This window comes from Callospermophilus lateralis, chromosome 4, assembly GCF_048772815.1.
Source record: "Callospermophilus lateralis isolate mCalLat2 chromosome 4, mCalLat2.hap1, whole genome shotgun sequence".
In the NCBI taxonomy this organism is placed as follows: Eukaryota; Metazoa; Chordata; class Mammalia; order Rodentia; family Sciuridae; genus Callospermophilus; species Callospermophilus lateralis.
Window position 1 is genome coordinate 92,970,593 of NC_135308.1, and position 20,505 is coordinate 92,991,097.

Here is a 20,505-nt window from a genome sequence, read left to right on the forward strand (position 1 = left end):
GGAAATAATTTATTAGAGATTAATCCTTTAACTGGAAAGAAATAACACTCAGACAAAGTGCAGGCTTTGGAATCAGAAATCCACATTGATTTCCAAGCTCTGTGATCTTGGCAATTAAACTCTTGATTCTTCCAAATTTTATCTAAAATACAAAAATAATTAGTCCTCTCTCTCTGAGTCATAGGGAGGTTGTGGTGATTAAATAACATCTTGCACACAAAGTGTCCAGCACAGTACCTGAAATGCTAAGCCTGGTCCAGGTCTTTGAAGACTGGGCAGGACCTCACTCTTACTGTTCCCTGTGCAGGAAGCACTCTTCCTCATCTTAGCCTTATTAAGTCTCAACTTAAATAATTCCTCTGAGAAAGGTATTTCTGTCTAATTTACCTATGGCCAGCCTCTCTTTTGATTATTGACCACAGAATTAGCCTTATTTTATAGCTTTTCATGCTTCCACCAATATTTTATAATTTCCATAAGGGCCAGGGTCGTGCTGGCTGGCCCAGAGTAAGGGCCCCAGAAATCTTTATCAATGATGGTAAAAGGAAGAAAGGGAAGAAGGAAGGGAAGGAAGAAGGCAGGCAGGCACAGGTTTTCATTATTGTTAATACCATCTGTGGGTAACATATAGTTTCCATTACATCTTTTTCTTTAAAACATTTTAAAATGTCATAATCATTCTTAGGTCAAGCTGTACAAAAACAGGTGGCAAGCCATATTTATCCTATTGTAGAACTTATCAAACTTGAGGATGACAAGAGAGGGAATAAGTATACTACTTTGAGGCTCATATACTACTTTTTTGGCCCACTTGAACTGGAACTGCCCTGAAACTAAGAGATCATCTGGTCAAAAAACTCCTAATCTATTCACTGGATAATCTGCAAAGTCCTAGGATTATGAGTTGGCAGAAACAGAGAGAAATAAATGCATGGTTTCATATGTGAAACCTCAAACTCTCAATTATATGAGTACAGGATGGGTATTTAGGGCTTAACAGCTAAGCCAGTGAAGAATGGCATTTCAGTTACGAGTCAGCCAAATACGGGTCAAGAGTGTGATGCAATCCCAAATTCTACTACCCAGAATGCAACAGCACCATTCAACTGCTTGCCTTGGAGTATTGCATCAAGAGTCACTGCTATAATATGTGAGGAAGGCTGAAGAAATTGGAGATGTTTAAATTGGAGGATGCATATAATAGGATTTTGGAAACTGCAGAGCACAGCAATGCCACATGAGCTGAGGAAAGCTGGTTCTACTACGGTAAGCCTTAACTGGAAAGCAGGGGCAGGAGGGAAAAGAAGTCTTGGTGGCAGCTGCTCACAGCACCTGTAGATACTGGGAGCTTGGATAAATGTGTTTAATCCTCCCTTTAGGTCATAAAGCGTGAACTATCTTGGTCAGGGAAAGAACATGTCCATTTTCCCCCAAGCAATAGTCCAACATCTCAAAGCAAAAGACAACTAGGAAGGAAGGCACTGTTGTTATGACTAGACAGACAACATGCTCCATCCTTACACTCTTTTCCCCCTTATCTTCCCAGAGTCCAATTTTGTCTTCTGTAGACACAGAACATCTTCTTCTACCAAATCTACTCCTGTTTATATATGGCAGCTCTCAAAATATTTAATGACACACACCCTCTGTGTCTTTACTGCTTCAAGAAATAGATCATTAATTTCTTCTATGTTCAGGAAACATCACACATGCTGTAGTTTCTAGACTCCTGCGACTCCTAAAAGAATATGGAGTTTTAAAAATCATTTGTATATGCAGTGTCTCACTAGCTCCTGTGGAAGTAGGGAAATTTTCATTCATTCTTTCATTGTCTCTCTTTGCAAGCCACATGAACAAAGTCCAGGAAATTTTCAAAATATATCCAAGACATCTAGCTAGGGAGTAGGAGGTCCAAGATTATAGCCAAGTTTTTGGAGTTCTAAGCCTGTGCTTTTCCAAATCCTATGTTAAAGTCTATATGGTCAAAAGAGACTTGGAATGGTTTGCCATATGGTAAAATAATTTTAGCAGCATGTACCGCAAATTTGCTAAATTACCATGTATAGCAATAATACAAGGAAATAAGATGAGGATTCAAAATAACAGACAAGATAATTTCTTTTTCTCTAGTTTGGATACTCTGGGTCCTTTTACCCTCTATTCTTCTATTTCATCTCACCATGAAATTCCTAACTTTCTTAGATGCAATTAGCTTTACTTCAGAGTATCAAGTTTATACCATCCTAGAGTTCTTTCTACAGACCTGTATTTGAAGATGGTATTGTGGGTGAACAGTTTTCCTTTTCACATGTTTCCATCATGGAAGGCAAAGTCATGGTAGGAACTCCATAATTACCTAAGAAGATACAGAGCAGAGTGTGGGTAGGGATGAGTATGCAAAAGATAAGAAATAAACATACAGATTCCACTTAACTGTGATGCTAAAGTCTTTTAGTAAGTTGGTTTGAAACCCTGAACAGAGTTTTGTCTATTGAAGCAATTTTATAGAGAATAGATTAATGGACCAACTCACTAAAAGCATTTTACCTTTTTTTAAGTGGCTGCGATAAAGTATTGCTAATATTTAGACCTTAACCACCATATGTAAGAATGTTTGTATGGCCAGATGCTTCCAGGGTTCTGAACTGGGGTGCCAAGAACACATTCCCTCAATGCAACTGGCAGTCCTTGAACTCTAAGCACTTGTCCCTATGGCTGAGGTACAGACTAGAGTCAGTGGCATTTCTAGCAGTAAAGTGTGGGCTGCAGGGAATAAGGGCATAAAATAACCCAAAGAAGGACAAATCTTTTTGCCAGATCCCTGTTCCGGATCGCTCCTTTCTTTCATTGTCCCCAGAAACTCATCTACCTACCTGTTAGTTTATTTGCCTGGTACAGATTGGAACAGAAAATAGTAATCTTTCTATTTGTATGAAAGAAATTTTTCTTTGACTCAGAAGCTACGATAAGAGTAGAAATGGCAAATGGGAGCTGGAGTTAGAAGGGAAAGTGAGGAGGAGGTGAACTAGAGGTGGGATTGTCAGCCACCAAAGCACTCAAGCACTGTGGCTGAGAGCTACGTCCACTGTGGAAAAGGAGACCACAGATCTCAGGCCTCCATTTCTCCCTGCCCCTGATGGTGGGCATATCACCATCAGTACTGACATGGGAAAGGGGTGAGAATCAGGTGGTCAGAGAGGGAGAGAACTGGAGTTTCTCAATGTGCTCTGGTGGCTATCTCCTTAATAGATATCTACTCGAGTCCTATGCTAGGTTCTAAGGGCTCAGATTTGAGGTTTTGAAGAACTAAAAGTCAAGTAGGCAACACAGAGAGGTATAGACATAACCGCAGTGGAACAGAGAAAGTGAAGTACAGGTTGAAAAAAAGTGTAATGCAACAGGGGAGGGAGCGGTGAATTCTAGAAGGGAAATAAAACAGATGTTTTACTTGCATGAAGATGAGGCTGGGAGTCAATAGGGCAATTCCAGGTACAATCTGCCTAACAAAGGGCATAGAGACCAGAGAAGGCACAGAGCAGGCTGAGTGACCTCAGCTACCAGGACACTTTGCACCAAGCATCCCATAGCCAGTCAGACTCACGGCTATGGTCATAATGACTAGTGCGGGTAGGCAGAAGACAGGCTGTAGGTGAAGAAGCCACATGGGCAGCTCCTGCAGGGTACTAGAGAGTAAAAATGAGGGTGATAAACAAGGGGGTGAACTGAGGATGGGGAAGAGGGACAAGTCACCTCAATTTTTCTACAAAATTTTCCCTCCAAGTTCTTGGGCTTTTCTGAGACATGGGTTCCCTTGGAAACTGTTCAAGTGAAATTTCCTTTGAGTTGCAGAATATTCTGGTAGGAACCACTTTCTTCTAAACTCTCAGAGTAATTTGCAAATAATGAGTCCTGCACTCTCACATACACCTGTGATGCTTTTGCCATTAGCTCTAAATGCCCAGCTTCTGTGCTCCCATCCACTGGTTTTCTGGTCAGCACTTCACACTCACTGAAGAACTGCATACTTCTGTACTCCAGATTTCACTTGCTCCCCAGTGTGTTATCCTCAGTAATTCCACTCCACACACATAGTCAACTTTGCAAGTAAATGGTATCCAATACTTGAAAGAGTAAATTTTATATCATGTTTCAACAGAGTTACTGATATAGTTTGTATGTCCCCACCAAAACTCATGTTGAAATTTAATCCCCACTGTAAATTATTATGATAGGACCAGGTGATCAAGTTATGAGGGTAAGAGTGGGTCTGTTATAAAAACCAGTTTGGCTCTGTCTCATCATGTGGTACCCTCTGCCATATGAAGATGCTTCAAGAAGACCCCCACCAGAGGATGCTGAGCAGATGTCAGCTCTATGTCCCTGGACTTCCCAGCCTCCAGAACTGTGAGTTAAACAAAACTCTGTTCTTTATAAATCATCTAGTCTCAAGTAATTTGATATAAAACAGATACAACATGGCATTAGAAATGAACAAAAAATATAATGAAAATAAGGGTGCTTTTTCTAGGGCATTACATCATATACTACTCAATCTATGAAACAAAAACTCTCAATCTGTGAAGAATCAGGAGTGTAACTTTGTTAGCTCTTTCCACATGCTAGATTTTCATAGCATTTACAAAAGCTTTATTTAACAGCTTTCTATATGAATGTGCATAAGTATTTTTAGTAAAGAGCTTGAAATTATAGCTCTAGTGTTGCCTATTTTGTTAAGAAGGGTATTTTTCCATTTCTAAGGAAAATATTTATATTCATAATATGACACCAACTTCCTTCTTAAGTAACACAAAATATGTACCACTGAATTCATTAAGACAATAACTACCATAAACATTTTGAATTCAGAAATTACAATGTTTCTGTTTTAGATTGGCTCCTACTGAGCAACTTAATGTGATTATGCCTCTAGTCTAACAAGTAAGTAAAATGATAAAACTGTTGAGAGCACTGTTTATGATTCATAGTTTAGTTAAAGTGGAGCTTCACAGGTATTTATATATGAGCTTTTCCACCAAATATGTAAAACCTATATTAATGTGTACAAAGCAATACTTAAGGAAGAACAAAGAAAGCAGTAGCAGAAAATATTCAGGTTATTGTAAAAAAGACTAACACCTAGGTATGAAAGTCAGAAAGTCCCTGCTTAATAACTTTCCATTCGTGTATTTAATGTTTCTATTCTGTGCTTAGATCACTTAGAATTACTAATAGATTGAAATGCCACTTAATTATCACATAGTCTAAGAAAGATAACACCATACACTGTCAATTGAATAATTGAGAAATGTTTGTTAAAGACAAGAAAGAGTATCATTTATAAGGCAATGCTAATTAAATCTTATTTTTAAGTTTAATGGTTTGAGGACAGGCTGTGCCATTTTGTGGTTTCTATTCTCTACAACCCAGAACCAGCAGATGCACCAGAAAAATTATCAGCAAAGGCAGGACTATGATTCTATGTAGAAAAGCAGGAGGCGGGGAACAAGAGCAACAAAGAAATTTAACCAAAACAATAGAAGGTAAGAAAGATGGGGGAAAGGAGTCATTAGAAAGCATGATAATTAAAACATCCAAAGTAACATGGAAAGAATAAGCCCCGAATCACAGTGAGCAGGAATGGGTGCTGCCAAACCACTCAAATAACAAAAATCTAGATTGTACAGGATGCTGAAAATCACCTGCTGATAGACTGGGTCCCTTCATCACAGTATTTCCAACATATCTTCCAGATTTAATTCCTTACTATTTGATGGGTTCCAAATCAAAGCATTTATCATTTTCAATTAAATATAATATGGTATTGTACTGCACCCAAGCATATGGAATAATGATTGCAAATGGATCAAGAAAAAAGAGGAGGGAAAGAATTCCAAACCCATTATTCTGCACTGAAGATACTGACTTCTGGAGTATGGTCAGCATTATTGAAATTTTCTTCCTGAGAGTGAGCTTAGATGATGTTTCTTGTGTGGGTATTTCCCTATACATATTGACAGCTAATATGTACTCTGAAAGTACTGCACGCTCCTGACTCTCAGTAGTAAACAAGAACATGTTTTCAAAGGAATGAAAGGAAAATTTCCTCCATTAGAGTTTATCTATAATCCCACAAACAAACTACATACAATCATATCTGCTGTCAGAAAGCTCATTCAGTGGAAGCAACAATACCTGTAACTGGAGTTCTGTTTTTCAGCCTATGCACTTCCATAGTGAAGTCATCCTTCAGGAAAAGGAACCCAATAATGGAAAACAGGTAGACGAGGATGAGAGCCAGGACTGCGGTTAGAATAATGGAGCGGCCGTTCCGTGTGACACTTTTTATGACATTGAGCAGAGTCTCTTCTCTGTATACCAAATCAAAAAGCTACAAAAATGAAGGAAGTAAAAACAAGGAAAAAAATGCAATGCAGCAAAACGCAAATGAATACAGATAATTACAAATACAAATGTGAGCCATTCTAGTTTATCTATAAAAAATAACCAAAGCCACCTTAAACATAAAGCAAAACACTTATTTTTCTCTGTTTGGAATATATTAATAAACTGTTTTCCACTAAATATAACTCTAATCATATAATATGCATCTGATAACTTCATAATTAATATAATATCAATTTATTCTATGACATTATAGAAATAGTATACTTTGATTTGAATTTAGAAAAATTAAAGTGGATTCACCTGACTGATAAATTATTGACAAATTCACTAACTGCATTGTTTATTCAAGGGGTTAGAGGAGAAATTAGAACAATTTTACAAGTCTGATGCAATAGAAAAAGTATGGAATTCAAACTTTTGAGAAATGCAAACACCTTTTTTTTTAACTAAATAAAAACAAAATCTGTTAATTTAGTGAATACTTTTAGAAGCATAAGTATAAACATAATTATAGTATACAATTTTGCCAATGAGCCATTAATCATTTTATCTTTAGTATATTAGAAAAGCTATGCTTTAGGCAAGAATATAGGTATTTGTTTGCTATTTACTGTCTACATCAAGAATGAGTTTATTTATTGCTCCATTAAAAAGCTGAAATTATGCACTAGTAAGTACATTTTATTATAAACAGCTGATTAAAGACATAAAATAACATTCACTTCAATATATATATAAATATCAGTTTGGAAATTAATACTACCATTAAAATTGGAATAACTGGGATTTGTATTCTGTTATCTGTGGGCTGAAATGGTCAATTATGAGTCATACATGCTTTCAGAAATACCAAGGTCTTGCTTTCTGTTTTTCCAAGTACTGAAGGTTATATACAGTTACTTCTCAATTAAATTATAGTCTTATATATAACTGCTCAATAGATCTTGACTTGTTTGCTCACTTTAGGAAACCAATATTTTATAATGGTCAAATAAAAAACCAAGTTTAACTATCTTTCTATCTATTTATCTTCTGGAAGATGGAGCTAACTTTAGAAATAAAGTCAATATTCTTCAGTAAAGACAAATTAATGCAAATTCAACTTCCAGATTGTCACTACTCTGGTTTATTCAATTTATTTAAGCATTAAATTGCCATGAAGGAGATTTTCTTTTATGTTAACTCAACAGTGGCTTGAAAAACAGGTCTTGCAATATGCAGTAGGTTAGCTCTAGAGAGAGTTTATAGCTTTCAGAAGCCTGTGGGATGCTTGATGACAATTCCTGAGCCTCACTCTAAGCACACAGCATCAGCCTCTTACTAGTTCTAATGGTCTTGACAGTGGATAGGTTGATGGTTCTTTATTTCTGAAAGGAAAATTTAGAGTGTAGTTTTCATTACTTCAGATAAAGGACTGACACTTGAGGATCCAAGAGAGAGTTCTTACTCAAATATTTTTTAAAATACACAAAGTAATTTTAAAATCTTCTGTATTTTAAATAATATTTTAAATACATAATAGTATATAATAATAAATAATTTTAATAATAATAAATATATTATAATAAATATTATATGTTAAATTTCCTTCTAATACGTTAAACACCAAAATAGATATTATATTCATAAGTAACCCAATAAGAACAAGATAGCATCAGTATTATAAACTTTGAAAGATAAAATATTGAAAGAAAATAAAACTATAACTGGGTTAACATAAAATAAAAGTAATACTGTTGCTAATAACTCATATAATAATTAAATAAGCTTTTATTTTGTTAAACATCTTTCCCTGGAAAACAGAGATTTTATATGTGTCATTTCACATATGTTTTAATATTACTTGATGTATCTTGATACTAACAGTCTCATATACTGTTCCATCCATTCAATAAATAAGATTAACGCACAACACATTATAGATTCATCAGGTTATATACATTAAATATTATACAAATTTTTGTAAGTCAGTAATGCCTGAATGAAGTAGTTTAAAAATTATACATTATTGCATGTCAGAGTCAGGTAAAAGTGCTGGGTATAATAGGACTTTACATATAACAGGAAAAAATGGAATTTTCTGGTGAATCAGGAAAAAGAGAAAGTTCATTTGGATTGCTGGAACAGAAAAAAAAATCTATTGCTAAATGATCTAACTTAACAGCCTAGAAGATAAGTCTGTATCAAAATACAATATGTCTGAATCAAAATATAAAATCCACTCATAACTACAACTCTTCTAAGGATAAAACGATAAAGGAAATAAGGCCTCATTTCAGCCTTCCTACATGATTGTGCCATGTAATAGGAAAAGCAAAAGGTGCTGAATTCTTCCTTGTTGGCCTGAATGAACTGGTCAACAAAATGTTTTTAGGTCTTCAGCTTGTTTTTAGGAATCACTTTAGTAGACAGCACTCTCTACTGTATATTCACTATGAACCGGAGACAGAAATAAATTGTCCCTACAGCACTATGACGCTAACAAACATGGTAATGTTCTAAGTTTCAAAACATTATAACACATTTATACTGACTCCTCTCCTGGTTTATTGCTATAACACAGTATATATGTAGAAAGGAAAACAGAATAATCATTCTAGAAAAGTTTTAAAAACATCTATTTAAAGAAAGAAAGAAATATATACATATATATTTCTTTAATATGTATTAATATATATGTATTATATATATAATACATATATATATACACACACACACACACACACACACACTTAACAATCATATATTAAACCTGAAACAAATGACTCATTGTCTTTTTCCCTAGGTTGGCCTTTGTTTCTCCTCATTTTACTTAGATAAAATTCTAAAGATGAAGATAACATTTGATACTATAAAAATACAATGATTTCAGCACCCAAGAAAATAGACCCTTACTTTTCCCCACACTGTTGGAGAATATTGAAATGTAAAGGGAAATATTAGTTGGCTGAAACCAAAAGCAGCTGTCTTATGAAGCCTGAGAAGAGGTGGGATGGTTGATTGCTTCTGAGAGAGGAAACAAAAAACTATACCTCCTATGTGGTTTTCCAGAAAAAAAAAAAAGAAAGACTAAAAATTATAATTCACACTCTTCCTTAGAAATTCTAAAAATAACACAATTTGTCCTAAATGTCAGGCTCTGCTCTAAAAAAAATAAAAAAATAAATCAAAGGACAAGGCATAAGCAGCAGCACTGTGGTTTTATCAGCAGTGACTGTCCATGTAAAGATTACTCACCAGGAAGCTATAGAAGAACTCATGAACAAAGAGGCCCAACATGCAGACCAGGACGTATGCCACGTGATAGAGAAAGGCCACATCCAGGATGACTGCTCCATATCCTCGGGTGAACGTGCCACGATTTCCCACAAAACTCACCAGAAATACTATTTTATTACAAAGCTAAAAGGAGGAAAAGATTTGATTTTACTCTCTTATTTATCTTGAATTCACATACATAGTAGGATACTGACAAAAACTATTATCCATATACTCTGTGGTTTTCTTTCATGGTTTCTCAATAGAAATCTGCATAGAAACATAATATGTGCAAAACTTGTATCCTTTTCAGTTTCAGTAAAAGAGAGAAGAATGAAGAGAACTAGCTATGCAATCGAAACAGACTTGAATTTAAATCCTGGCTCTTTCAATTATGCAACCTAGTCCATGCAACTGTAAGCCTCAAAGTTTTTTTTTTTGAAAAACTGGAATAAAAAATTTCTCTCATAGATCTCTTTCGAAGACTAAAAGACATTGTGCAATATGAATCAATTAGTACAATGACTCTTTACTACTTTTATTATTATTTTCATATTAAAAGAAATATAAAATGGTTTACTACACTAAAATATAACAGAAAAATTTTTTTAGAAAATATATAGATTTGTCTTTTCTATCTTGGATTTTTTATGTTGAGTATTATTTTAAAGAAGCAAGTCATTAAATATTTTTTGCCATTTATTTTATATACATTGAAAATATGAATGTACTATGTTCCTGGGTTAAAATAAATATAATGCACATATTTATTTTCTAAGCCATTTATGTAGTAATTATTCAATAAATATTTTGGAATGTTTACTATTTCTCTGATCATGTAGTACATTTATATTCAGGCTTTAATTAATATTACCTTTTGTGGCATAACTTTGGGAATGTAGAAATTTATATTGACATTCTTTAACAATAACAATGATATGAACAGTGATTTATAAAGACGGTAGTTATCATAAACTTAGTGCCATCTATTTGGTTATTGAATCACAGCATTATTTATAAGAGCCAATTTTGCCTCATAGTCATCAAAGAAGAAATTACAGATTCCAAGAATTCTTAGAATTTTCCTTCCTCATTGTTCCCTGAGTCCTTTACATTATCTAATGGAAACATATTTATCTTTAAGCATCCAAACCTAACTTTGGAAAAACAGACTGCTCTTTTCGACACTGTTGGTTTTTTTTCTGTATAGATAACATAAGCAAAAGTACCTTAGGGGATGATTTTAAATAACATAAAAAGGAACATAACACTTTGAGTCAGATAAAAAATTTGAAAGGGTAAAAAAAACTTTTCCTTCAACTTTCTGAAGCCCAAATCAACACAGATGAAATGACCCATGAGTTATTAGTGAATGTTTTGAAAGACCAGTCAATTCAACAGCCCAGCACCTAAAAAAGTCAAAACTTTAGCAAATTTCCCCTCAGCCAATTAACTATCCTTGCAGTAATTAATCACTTCCTTCTTCATCACCTTAACAATTTTAATAACACTAAATAGAAAGAAACTCTTACTATTTTCATTGTTCAGTGTTTCCTCACTAGCTTCCACTATTATTACATAGAGCTATGGTATAATAGAAGTCTTCATATTTATTGTTCAAGAACAGGGTTGTTCAAGAACAAGGTTGATATCATAAGATATCATAAAAACAGGGACTTTACATAAAGTGCTGATCCACATGGAGTATTTGACAAGAAACAGCCGTGAAAATGGGAAGAAATAGAATGTCTGGCAAAGTGTATTCAGCAGTTTACTCTCTTAATTGTTTTGAGTGGCTCTTGTCTAAATTTACACTATCTTGATTCATTTGTTATAATTCATCAGTATAATATAGATATAAGTTGTATAATAAATAGAATTAAAAGTAAGAATCATAACTTTTCAGAAGGATGAATGATGTGATTAAGAAAGTTCTTGTTTCCTGATCTCTAATTCTTTAAATTGCATCATTAAAAGTTATATAGGAAGAAACTTTATAAGTCCTGTACACTGAGGAAAAAAAATACTTTGAATTTAAGTCCTCAAGAAAGAGCAATGCATTTGGTTCTCAAATAATGAAAAAGCAAGAACACATATCTGCCTAAAAGGGACTCTGCCATTTTCACATGAAAATTAGAGATTTGCTTTATTTGTATTCAGAGTTTTTGTTTATGAATCTTGATCTAGAGTGTGACAGATACATTCCTGTTCTCTGGACTAAGTCTAGAAGTGGGATGGAGTCAGCTCTAGCAGCGGCATCCATCTATTTTTCTCGAGATCAGACACAGGGAAATCAATGTCCTCATGATTTAAAGAGTTCATACCAAGGGCTGGGGCTGTGGTTCAGTGGTAGCACACTTGCCTGGCATGTGTGAGGCACTGGGTTCAATTCTCAGCACCACATATGAATAAATAAAATAAAGGTCTATTAACAACTAAAAATATATTTTTTAAAAAAGAGTTCCTACCAAGGAGAAATAAATGCAAGAATAATTATTTGATTAGACAAGAAGTTGAACTCTGGTTTCTCACATAGGATGCAATTTGTCAGTTGTTTTCATAGAACACTTTCCTTAAGAGCTGGGAATATTTATGTAAGAAAAAAGTTTATAAGCCATGTACACTAAGGAAAAATGATATGTTGAATTTGAATTCTCAAAAAAGAGCAATACATTTTGGTTCTCAAATAATGAAAAAGCAAAATCATTCTCCCTTTTCATGTCACGACTTGGCTGCTGTCATCTAACTAGTCCTTCACCTGTCACTACTGTGATGTAGGCAATCATTTCTATGGCAAAGGTCCACATGGACAACAACGACTAGAAGTTTAGTGAGAACATCTGAGTTGGCTTAGAAAGCCCTGGAATCAGACACACGGGACCAATATACAACACCATAACTGTCTCATTTGGTCTCCCTTCTCCATGTTTTCAAAGCTGCCCATGCTATATTTTTGATGGGGATGGGGTCAGTTATGTGTTGGTGGGGAAAAAAGTGTGGGCATGGAGAGGCAAAGAGGTAAACTTTCTGGAAATTTTATTAACAGTGCTGTTACAACATCAAGTCTTCCCAAACAAAAGTGAATTTAACAGTCACTTGTTCATTAATGTATACTAAAGCAATACCACTGGTTTTAATTAGGTAAAAAATATACAGTAAAGTAATATCTCCATATACACTTTATAGTCTGTGGATATGTCTTCAGGACTAATATCAGTGCAGTGTGGTGGAAAAACACTGGATGAGAAGTTGGCCATCTGGGGTTCAGTTGTGGCTATGGCACTAACTTCCTGCTTTAGTACATCCTTTTGTCTCTTCGGGACTTTATTTGCTCATGTCTGCAATTATGTGCCTAGAATTTAGGTGCCTTATAGTTCTAGAATTTTATGTGAGTCCTTTAAATTTTACTATTTTATCTGATCACAGACATTTGTTTTCGTCTTTATATTATCCTTGTGATCTAACTTCATACTCTGCCCTGATCAAGAATTGTATCCCCATCTTAACATTGTTCCTATGGGGAAATATGACCTATTTTACAAGAATAAATTGTAGAATAAAAAAACATGCAAAACTGTCTGCTTATATATTGAAAAGATAAAATTGAATTTATCATCTTCAACTACATTACCATATTTTCACCAACCAACTGAATCACCCTTCTCATTGAAAATGAGATGATTTGATTTTTTTAAAAAAAATCTCCATTTCAGTGATGTTACATTGTAGGCAAGATAAGGTTCTAAGATCAATATGTAAGACAAAATTTGCATGCAGTCAGAATTGCCCTGGAAATCTTTTAATCTGCCCACAAAACAGTACAGTAAACCTGGGCAATATAAAGAGTAGCATCTCTCACTAAGTACAAAAAACAGCACTGAAGCAATTTTGTATTCTGCAAGTGAATACCAGAAGTAGTTAGGAGCATTCATTGACCATAATCTGTAAAAATGTGTGTGTGTGTGTGGGGGGGTGGGAATATAAGAGTTTTGACTTGGAATGTATAATTGAATTTGTATATATTAAGTGAACATATGATGGGATCCTACCTTATAGATCAATAGCAACAAGAGACCTCCAGAAAACTACCTACAGGCAAATATCTGAGGGTATGATTTATTTGAACACCATAGTTTATTTGATAGACTAGTTATCTGCTAAACACCATTTGCTTCTCCTCTCTGCAAAATGGCAAGACCAAGTTCTAGCATAACATAACATTTCTGCATGAGAAATAACTATGAGAAAGACAAATAATGTACAAATAGCTTTAAATCAATTACACATTTCCAGGCATTGTTAGAAAAAGGAAAAAAAACCCATTGTGACTAAAAAGTGTTTAGAAGATGTTAAAAGATCTGATATTTACTATATTGATATTATTTAAAAATGTAAGTATCTAAACAAAAGATAATGGAAGGGTTAAACAGGTTATTTAACATTTATATGACCATTAAAATGAGATTTACATACAATCTTATTAGAATGAAAAAATATTAAGTGATCCTAAATTTCTAAAATGTTCACTTATATTTGTCAGAAGAACATATTAATCTCTATTACCATTAACTATCAATGCAGTGTAGTGGATGAGAAAGAAGGAAACTATAGTGGGTTATATGATGTGCTTCATAACTGAGAAAGAAAACGTTTGAATTTCTGAGACATCTTAAACATTGGGATAACTCCTGTGACAAGATAAGCTAGTTAAAATCTAGATAAAACTTCAATTTCTAGAAATGAATAAAGAAGAGAAAAAACATGAAGTACTACAACAAAGAGGTGCCGGTAATCCTAAATGCTCAGCACACAAGCTGAGGACTTTTTCCTCCCACTTAGTTCCTTTTCCAAAAAAGACTTTCAGTGTTTGCATAACATTATGAAAGGCAGAATCCAGGAACAAGAAACTCTAAGAACCAAAACAGAAACACTCTCCAATCATGATAGCACATATTACCTCACATGTTAGATCCTAAGTAAATGGTAGCCATTATTACTGTTGTATCAGTATCCTAATTATTGTTCTTTTCTAAATCTTCCACACTCATCTCAATTGCTCTAAACAGCAACTGCTCTCTTACAGACTAGGTATCAGTATCTCATTCCTTCCACGGATGAGAAGAATGAAATTCAGAGGCTTGCTGAGTTGCCTGAAGTCTAGTTCTGATCTTCATTAAGGCTAACCTTTCAAGTAGATGTCTGTTTTTTCCTGTTTCTGATATCTCTAATTTTAGCACTTATAATCTCACCTGTTATGCAGTGCAAATGTGTAAGCATAAATTAAGAAAATGAACATATTAAAACCTAAGATACACAGCATGACCAATTCATATTTTCATTTGTTTATTTCCTGCCTCCTGAAAAAACTGTAGATAAATTTTACAGTATGTTATGTTAAAAGTTAAGGTAGATGATTATTCACTAAGAATTCTTAGTTGATATAACATTAAAATTATAGATAAAACTTCTGTCAATACCTACTATATCAAGATTACAATTATTCCATGGAGTTTGTCCCAAATTGACATTCATTCTTTAATCAAAATGCCCTGGACCAGTGGATGTGATAATGCATAATCTGGCTGTGCAAACATGTTTTATACTATAAAAGCTATTAGGGTACCAGCATATTTTCATATAGTTAATAAGGTAGATATGTTTACATATTTTAAAATTTTTTCATAAAGATATTAAAGTATAAGACTTGCCTTTCATATGAATACTCAATTGTTATAGTGGAATTATTCTCACCAAAACCTAAGGACAAGTGTTGTTTTTATCCTATCCCAGGAGGGGGATAAGAGAAATACTTCAAGTGTTTTGGGTTTATCCCAACAGACATTAGAATGCTATTCCTCATCTTTTAATATATTCTGGGTCCAAAGATAAAGAACATGCAAAACAGTGAGTCTGACACATCCACCTCTAGATGGGGAGCACCATGTCCTCTCCTCTTGCTATTTTTAGCATCTATTAAATTACATAACAGGGACACAGTGAAAGTTTGTTATTTTTGGCTCAAATCTACCTAACTATTATTTCACTTATCAAACTTGGATTTTTCTAACTTAGGGTTAGTGTCCTATTGAGGGTCAGTTACCAGTTTATGAAAAATATTTGCTTCTTCAAATAATATGGTTTCATATTCAAATTATTTTTTAAAAGAAAAAATAAGCTAAATACATAAGTTTAGAAAAATTTAGATATATTCCTGAATATTCTCAAATTAGATGGTTTGGTAATATTACCAAATTAGCTTACTTCCAATGCATTGAAAGTACAAGTTCAGTTCATGTAAATATTTTCAATGTTCAAATACCAAGTATTAGAGTAAAGAAAAAAGGAGCTGGAAGGGAGCAAGAAGAGTAGGGTTATGTACATGAACGTGACAACTTCTGCCCTCCAGAAACTTGCAGAATGTATATTTGGTACTTTAAAAGATTCTGTACTCATAGACTTCTTTATAATACACTACCCTTTATTAACAATAGTTGAGAACCGGCAATTTGATTGCTTGAATAATCCGATTAACTGGGAAGTGTCAAATATGTCATGTTTAATTTTTGAAGACTTGTAATAAAAGAGATATCAGAAACACAAAAATACAGAATTGCTCATACTAGCTCAGCATCATAATTCTCACAAGTTTGGTTGACTATTTCATTTATTAATTTTCAATAAGTATTCGAACATATTTTATGTGTAAGACACTGTACAAGAATACAAAGATAACCATTCCTTCACTCGTTCATTCACTTAATAATTAGTTGACTGCTTTGAGAAATATTTATTGAGTCCCTATGATGTTCCCTATGATATTGAATGATCAAGCACTATTCTTAAGAACTGTATAATGTAGTAAGGGAGATAAATTCTAGCTAAAAAATTTCCAGAATAGGGTATATTATGTTAAAAACTCAGTAAAAGATAAAATGCATTAGGAATTCAGTAACTATAATAACAATATTTCTGGGCTTACCTGTCCATTTGTATTTCAAAAGCCCGGTGATATACCTTTTCTTAAGGTAATATCCATTTATGGTTTCACCTTGTATAAAGCTGGCAGAGAGATCCTTTAAAAATTTTACTTCTTGGGTAATATTATTTGTATAAATGTCTTACCTGCTTTTTGAAATAGTATTCTAGCTTGCATATTCTAAACTCACCTAACTAAAGTTTCAAAATGTACTCCCTTTTTCTAGTATTTCAAAACTTGGCAAAAAGAATATTAATCTTATCTATGCCTTCTACAAGTTTATAAGATTTTTTCACATAAAGAGGAGTTCAATTTCATATTTTCTCAGGCAGTAACCCTTTTTCTTAGGTCATTTGATAAAAAGGTATTCACTTCTTAAGTTCTACTGAATATAACTAATCTTTCTTGGATGATTTAGAAATCATTTTAGGGAGTTTTACAGTGGCTTGGAGTCATTGCTGCCAATAGCTGTGGGTATAGGATACGGATGACATTAAAATTGGATTAGATTAAATTGATGGCAGAACTGGGTCATGCCCCAAATGCTACCTCCTTAAATATATCGATTTTTTGTCATTTTTTATTTCTCTAAATTAAATAATGTACAAATTATACTATGGCTAATTTAGGTTCACAATAAATTAGAATTCACTTTGTCTACATGAGTGAAAGCATAGAGCTACAGTTTTATGTTTAATACACTTTTAATTAGTTCTGTAACAATAGAAAGCTAAGCAAAGTACTTACATTAGCTGCACCAAGAAGTATTAACGTAGGGCCAAGACCTATAGTATATATTGACCTGAGCATGACTGACACAAGAAAGGGCCGAATACCCACAGGCTTGGAGAAGAAAAACAGCATAGACGTGCAGATCGCAACTGCTATCCACAGAAGGACTGAGAACAATGGAGAGAGGGTACCTGTAAAATGTGGAAGAAATTTATTTTCAATGAGAATAAAACTAGAAAATGCTGAAATACTTGCTCCTGTATTTGAGCAAGTCAAGCCATAATGCACTGAAACAAAACCACTCTAAACTCTATATTCTAAGGAAATGTCTTTGAACACATTACTTATTGCATTACTAGAAAGTTTGTGATTAATTTCAAGCTACTTATTCACTAGTTAACCTCCTTCTATTAAGTCTGAGAATTCTCCTCCTGTCTCACCTCTGGGATTTTCTAAGTGTTTTCCATAGAACCATCGCACTCGGAAATACTAATTCAAAATTTATGATTAATGACTATTAGGGGTATAGCTAAATCATGATAAATCAGGCAACTTTTTCATTGAACTCATACTTTGTCTTGCTTCATTATTACCAAGTATTCATATTACATTTTCCTCTAAAAACAATCCAGTATGTAGAATACCTAATTTTTTTTTTATAAAATAAAGACAAGTTTGAACTGTTGCAACACACAAACACAGGTGTCTATGTCTGAATGTATATGTATGAGTGAGAGAATCTGAAGTCCCAAACAAGATTTAAAGAAAACGTAGAGCTATGCAATCATCAGAAAATAAAAAGGTTTTTAAAATGAACTCCATTACAAACAGAATTTCTTAGAAACAGCCCACAAAGGAGGTTTAAAAATATCTTTCTTTTAAAAAGAAGTACAATTCAATGACATTTGCACTGACATGCAGAATCAAGGAATCCTCTGAGGGTTGTGTGTGCTCCATCTGCAAAAGTAAATCAAGGGGCAACATTCTTGGGCTGATTGGATCAGCTCTGGAACTTCAAACTCCTGTCCATAGGATGACATTTTCATGGGGGATACAACAAAATGGAGGTTTTTCCACAAATTCCTTTAGTAAGTATTCCATGATGACTCTCATTCTTTTGGCCACACCTGTTTTTATTATTTTATAAATTTATTTCTGCATGCAAAACACCTTGAGTGCTTTGGTGTGGAGAGCTTTTGTACTATCACTGAAACCCTGGGTTATCTGGCCTCCTTTAATGAATTCTACATAGACTTTAGTTCACAGGGCAAATAAATTTCAAAAATAGACTGATACTGTCAGATGTTGTGTTAGTCAGCTTTTCATCACTGTGACCAAAATACCTGACATGAACAACTTAAAGGAGGAAAGATTTATTTGGGCTTGCGGTTTTGAGCTTTCCTTCCAAGGACAGTCAGGTCCATTGCTTTGGGCCTGAGGTGAGGAAGAACATGATGGCAGAAGGTGAAGCAGAGCCACGCTGCTTACCTCATGGCAGAGGAGGCAGACTGAGAGAGAAGGAGGTTGGGGACAATACATGCTCAAGGGCTCACTTCAACTACGTCCTACCTCCCTAAAATGCCATCAAATTATCAATTCACTGTTGAGGTCAGAGCCCTCATGCTGCAGACACTTCCCCACAGTCCCATCTCTGAATGTTGCTGCCTTGGTGGGAGCATCTGATATTCCAGATACAAATCATAAAAAAAGTTTACAACAAACAAAAAATATCAGTGAAGAGCATTAGTTTAGACATTAACTTCTGAAATGCTTGTTTTTATCATGTTGTCTCTTGCTATAGTCTGCATACAGTATGAGTGTGTTCCCCAGAGATTCACAGCCTGGAAACCTGGGCCCCGGTATGATGGTGTTGAGGTGGCAAAATTTTTAAGAGGCAGGGCCTACTGCAAAGTAATTAGGTCATGAGGGTACTGCCCTGGGAAGGAATTGATGCAGCTATCACAGGACCAACGCAGTTCTCTCCAAAGCAGTTGTTATAAAGTGAGGCTATCCTGCAGTCAGGGTTTTTGCACACGGTCATTTCCACATCCACCTTTCTGTAATGCTGTGAGTTATAACATGTCATGTTGTGACGAGGGCCCTCACCAAGGGGTGAAGAGATAGGACCATCCAATCTTGAACTCCAAGTCTCCAAAACTGTGAGCTAAATAAACTCTCTCTCTCTTTTTTTAAATGAAGTACCAGCATCGGGTATTTTATTATAACAATACAAAATGAACTAACACATATTTTATAGCAAACAATGATGAAAAAAGATTGGGAAGAGAGGTTAGTTCTCCCCCATCATCAAATTTATCTGATAAGATTAATTCAGGGATGGGGAAAGAAAAGGGTAAAAACTTCCTGAAAGTTACCTTCTGTTTCCAGTGCTAACAAAATGGACATGATACTTGTGTTTATTTTGATATTGGCTTATAATCATTTTGTGTCTACCAAAACAAAGCCCAACCACCAACTGCCTTGACTTCACAGATCTCAATGAGAAAAAAAAAATGCCTTTAGGGTCCTCTTATCCTTATTAGGACTTGGGTCTCCTTTAGAATGCAAACCCTAAGGGAGAGGGCTATCTGAGGTCTGTCACAGGGCTTGTCTTGAAGCAATAAATTAAAGTTCATTAAGTAAACAAACAGAAACATACTCTGTGAGTTCATTTTAAGTAGGCAGTTAAGTCTATTTATAAACACTCCAAGTTGTAAAGCTTTACTTTCAAGTATATCAAAACCGCCAACATCTTCAATGCACATTTAACAATTTTCTGTCAATCATGTGACTCTTCAGTGTAATTCACAATGTCTTGGTATGACATTCTTGAAGTCCAAGATTTGGCACAGACAGCCACACTGGGTGTTAATGCCTGATAAGGTAGCCACATCTTTACTCCTCTCCATATACTATCAAGCTTGGTGAGATTTCCTCCTGATTATACAAGAAATTAATAGCCATGTGCTTAAAATTGGTTGCTTTCTAGAAAGAATTCCAAGAGTGTCTCACACAGCCCCTTGTAAGTAGTTTAATGATAAATAATACATCCTTGAGGAGTGAATTTAGAAGCTTAAAATTTATTTTAAATGACTATTAATTGATAATGATAACTGTAATTTTATCTTCCATAA

General features: G+C 34.4%; 1 protein-coding gene across 2 annotated transcripts in view; it reads right to left on the bottom strand.

The window, feature by feature from the left end:
- The window catches only part of Itpr2 (inositol 1,4,5-trisphosphate receptor type 2), a 474,501-nt gene that overhangs the window by 67,617 nt on the left and 386,379 nt on the right, over window positions 1–20,505 (bottom strand). For both annotated transcript variants that reach the window (XM_077109287.1, XM_076854229.2), the window contains 4 exons: window positions 17,387–17,562; window positions 9,643–9,807; window positions 6,193–6,388; window positions 2,264–2,356 (listed from right to left, as the gene is read on the bottom strand). In XM_077109287.1, coding sequence (XP_076965402.1) covers window positions 2,264–2,356; window positions 6,193–6,388; window positions 9,643–9,807; window positions 17,387–17,562 — 630 coding nt within the window. The remainder of the gene's footprint in view (window positions 1–2,263; window positions 2,357–6,192; window positions 6,389–9,642; window positions 9,808–17,386; window positions 17,563–20,505) is intronic.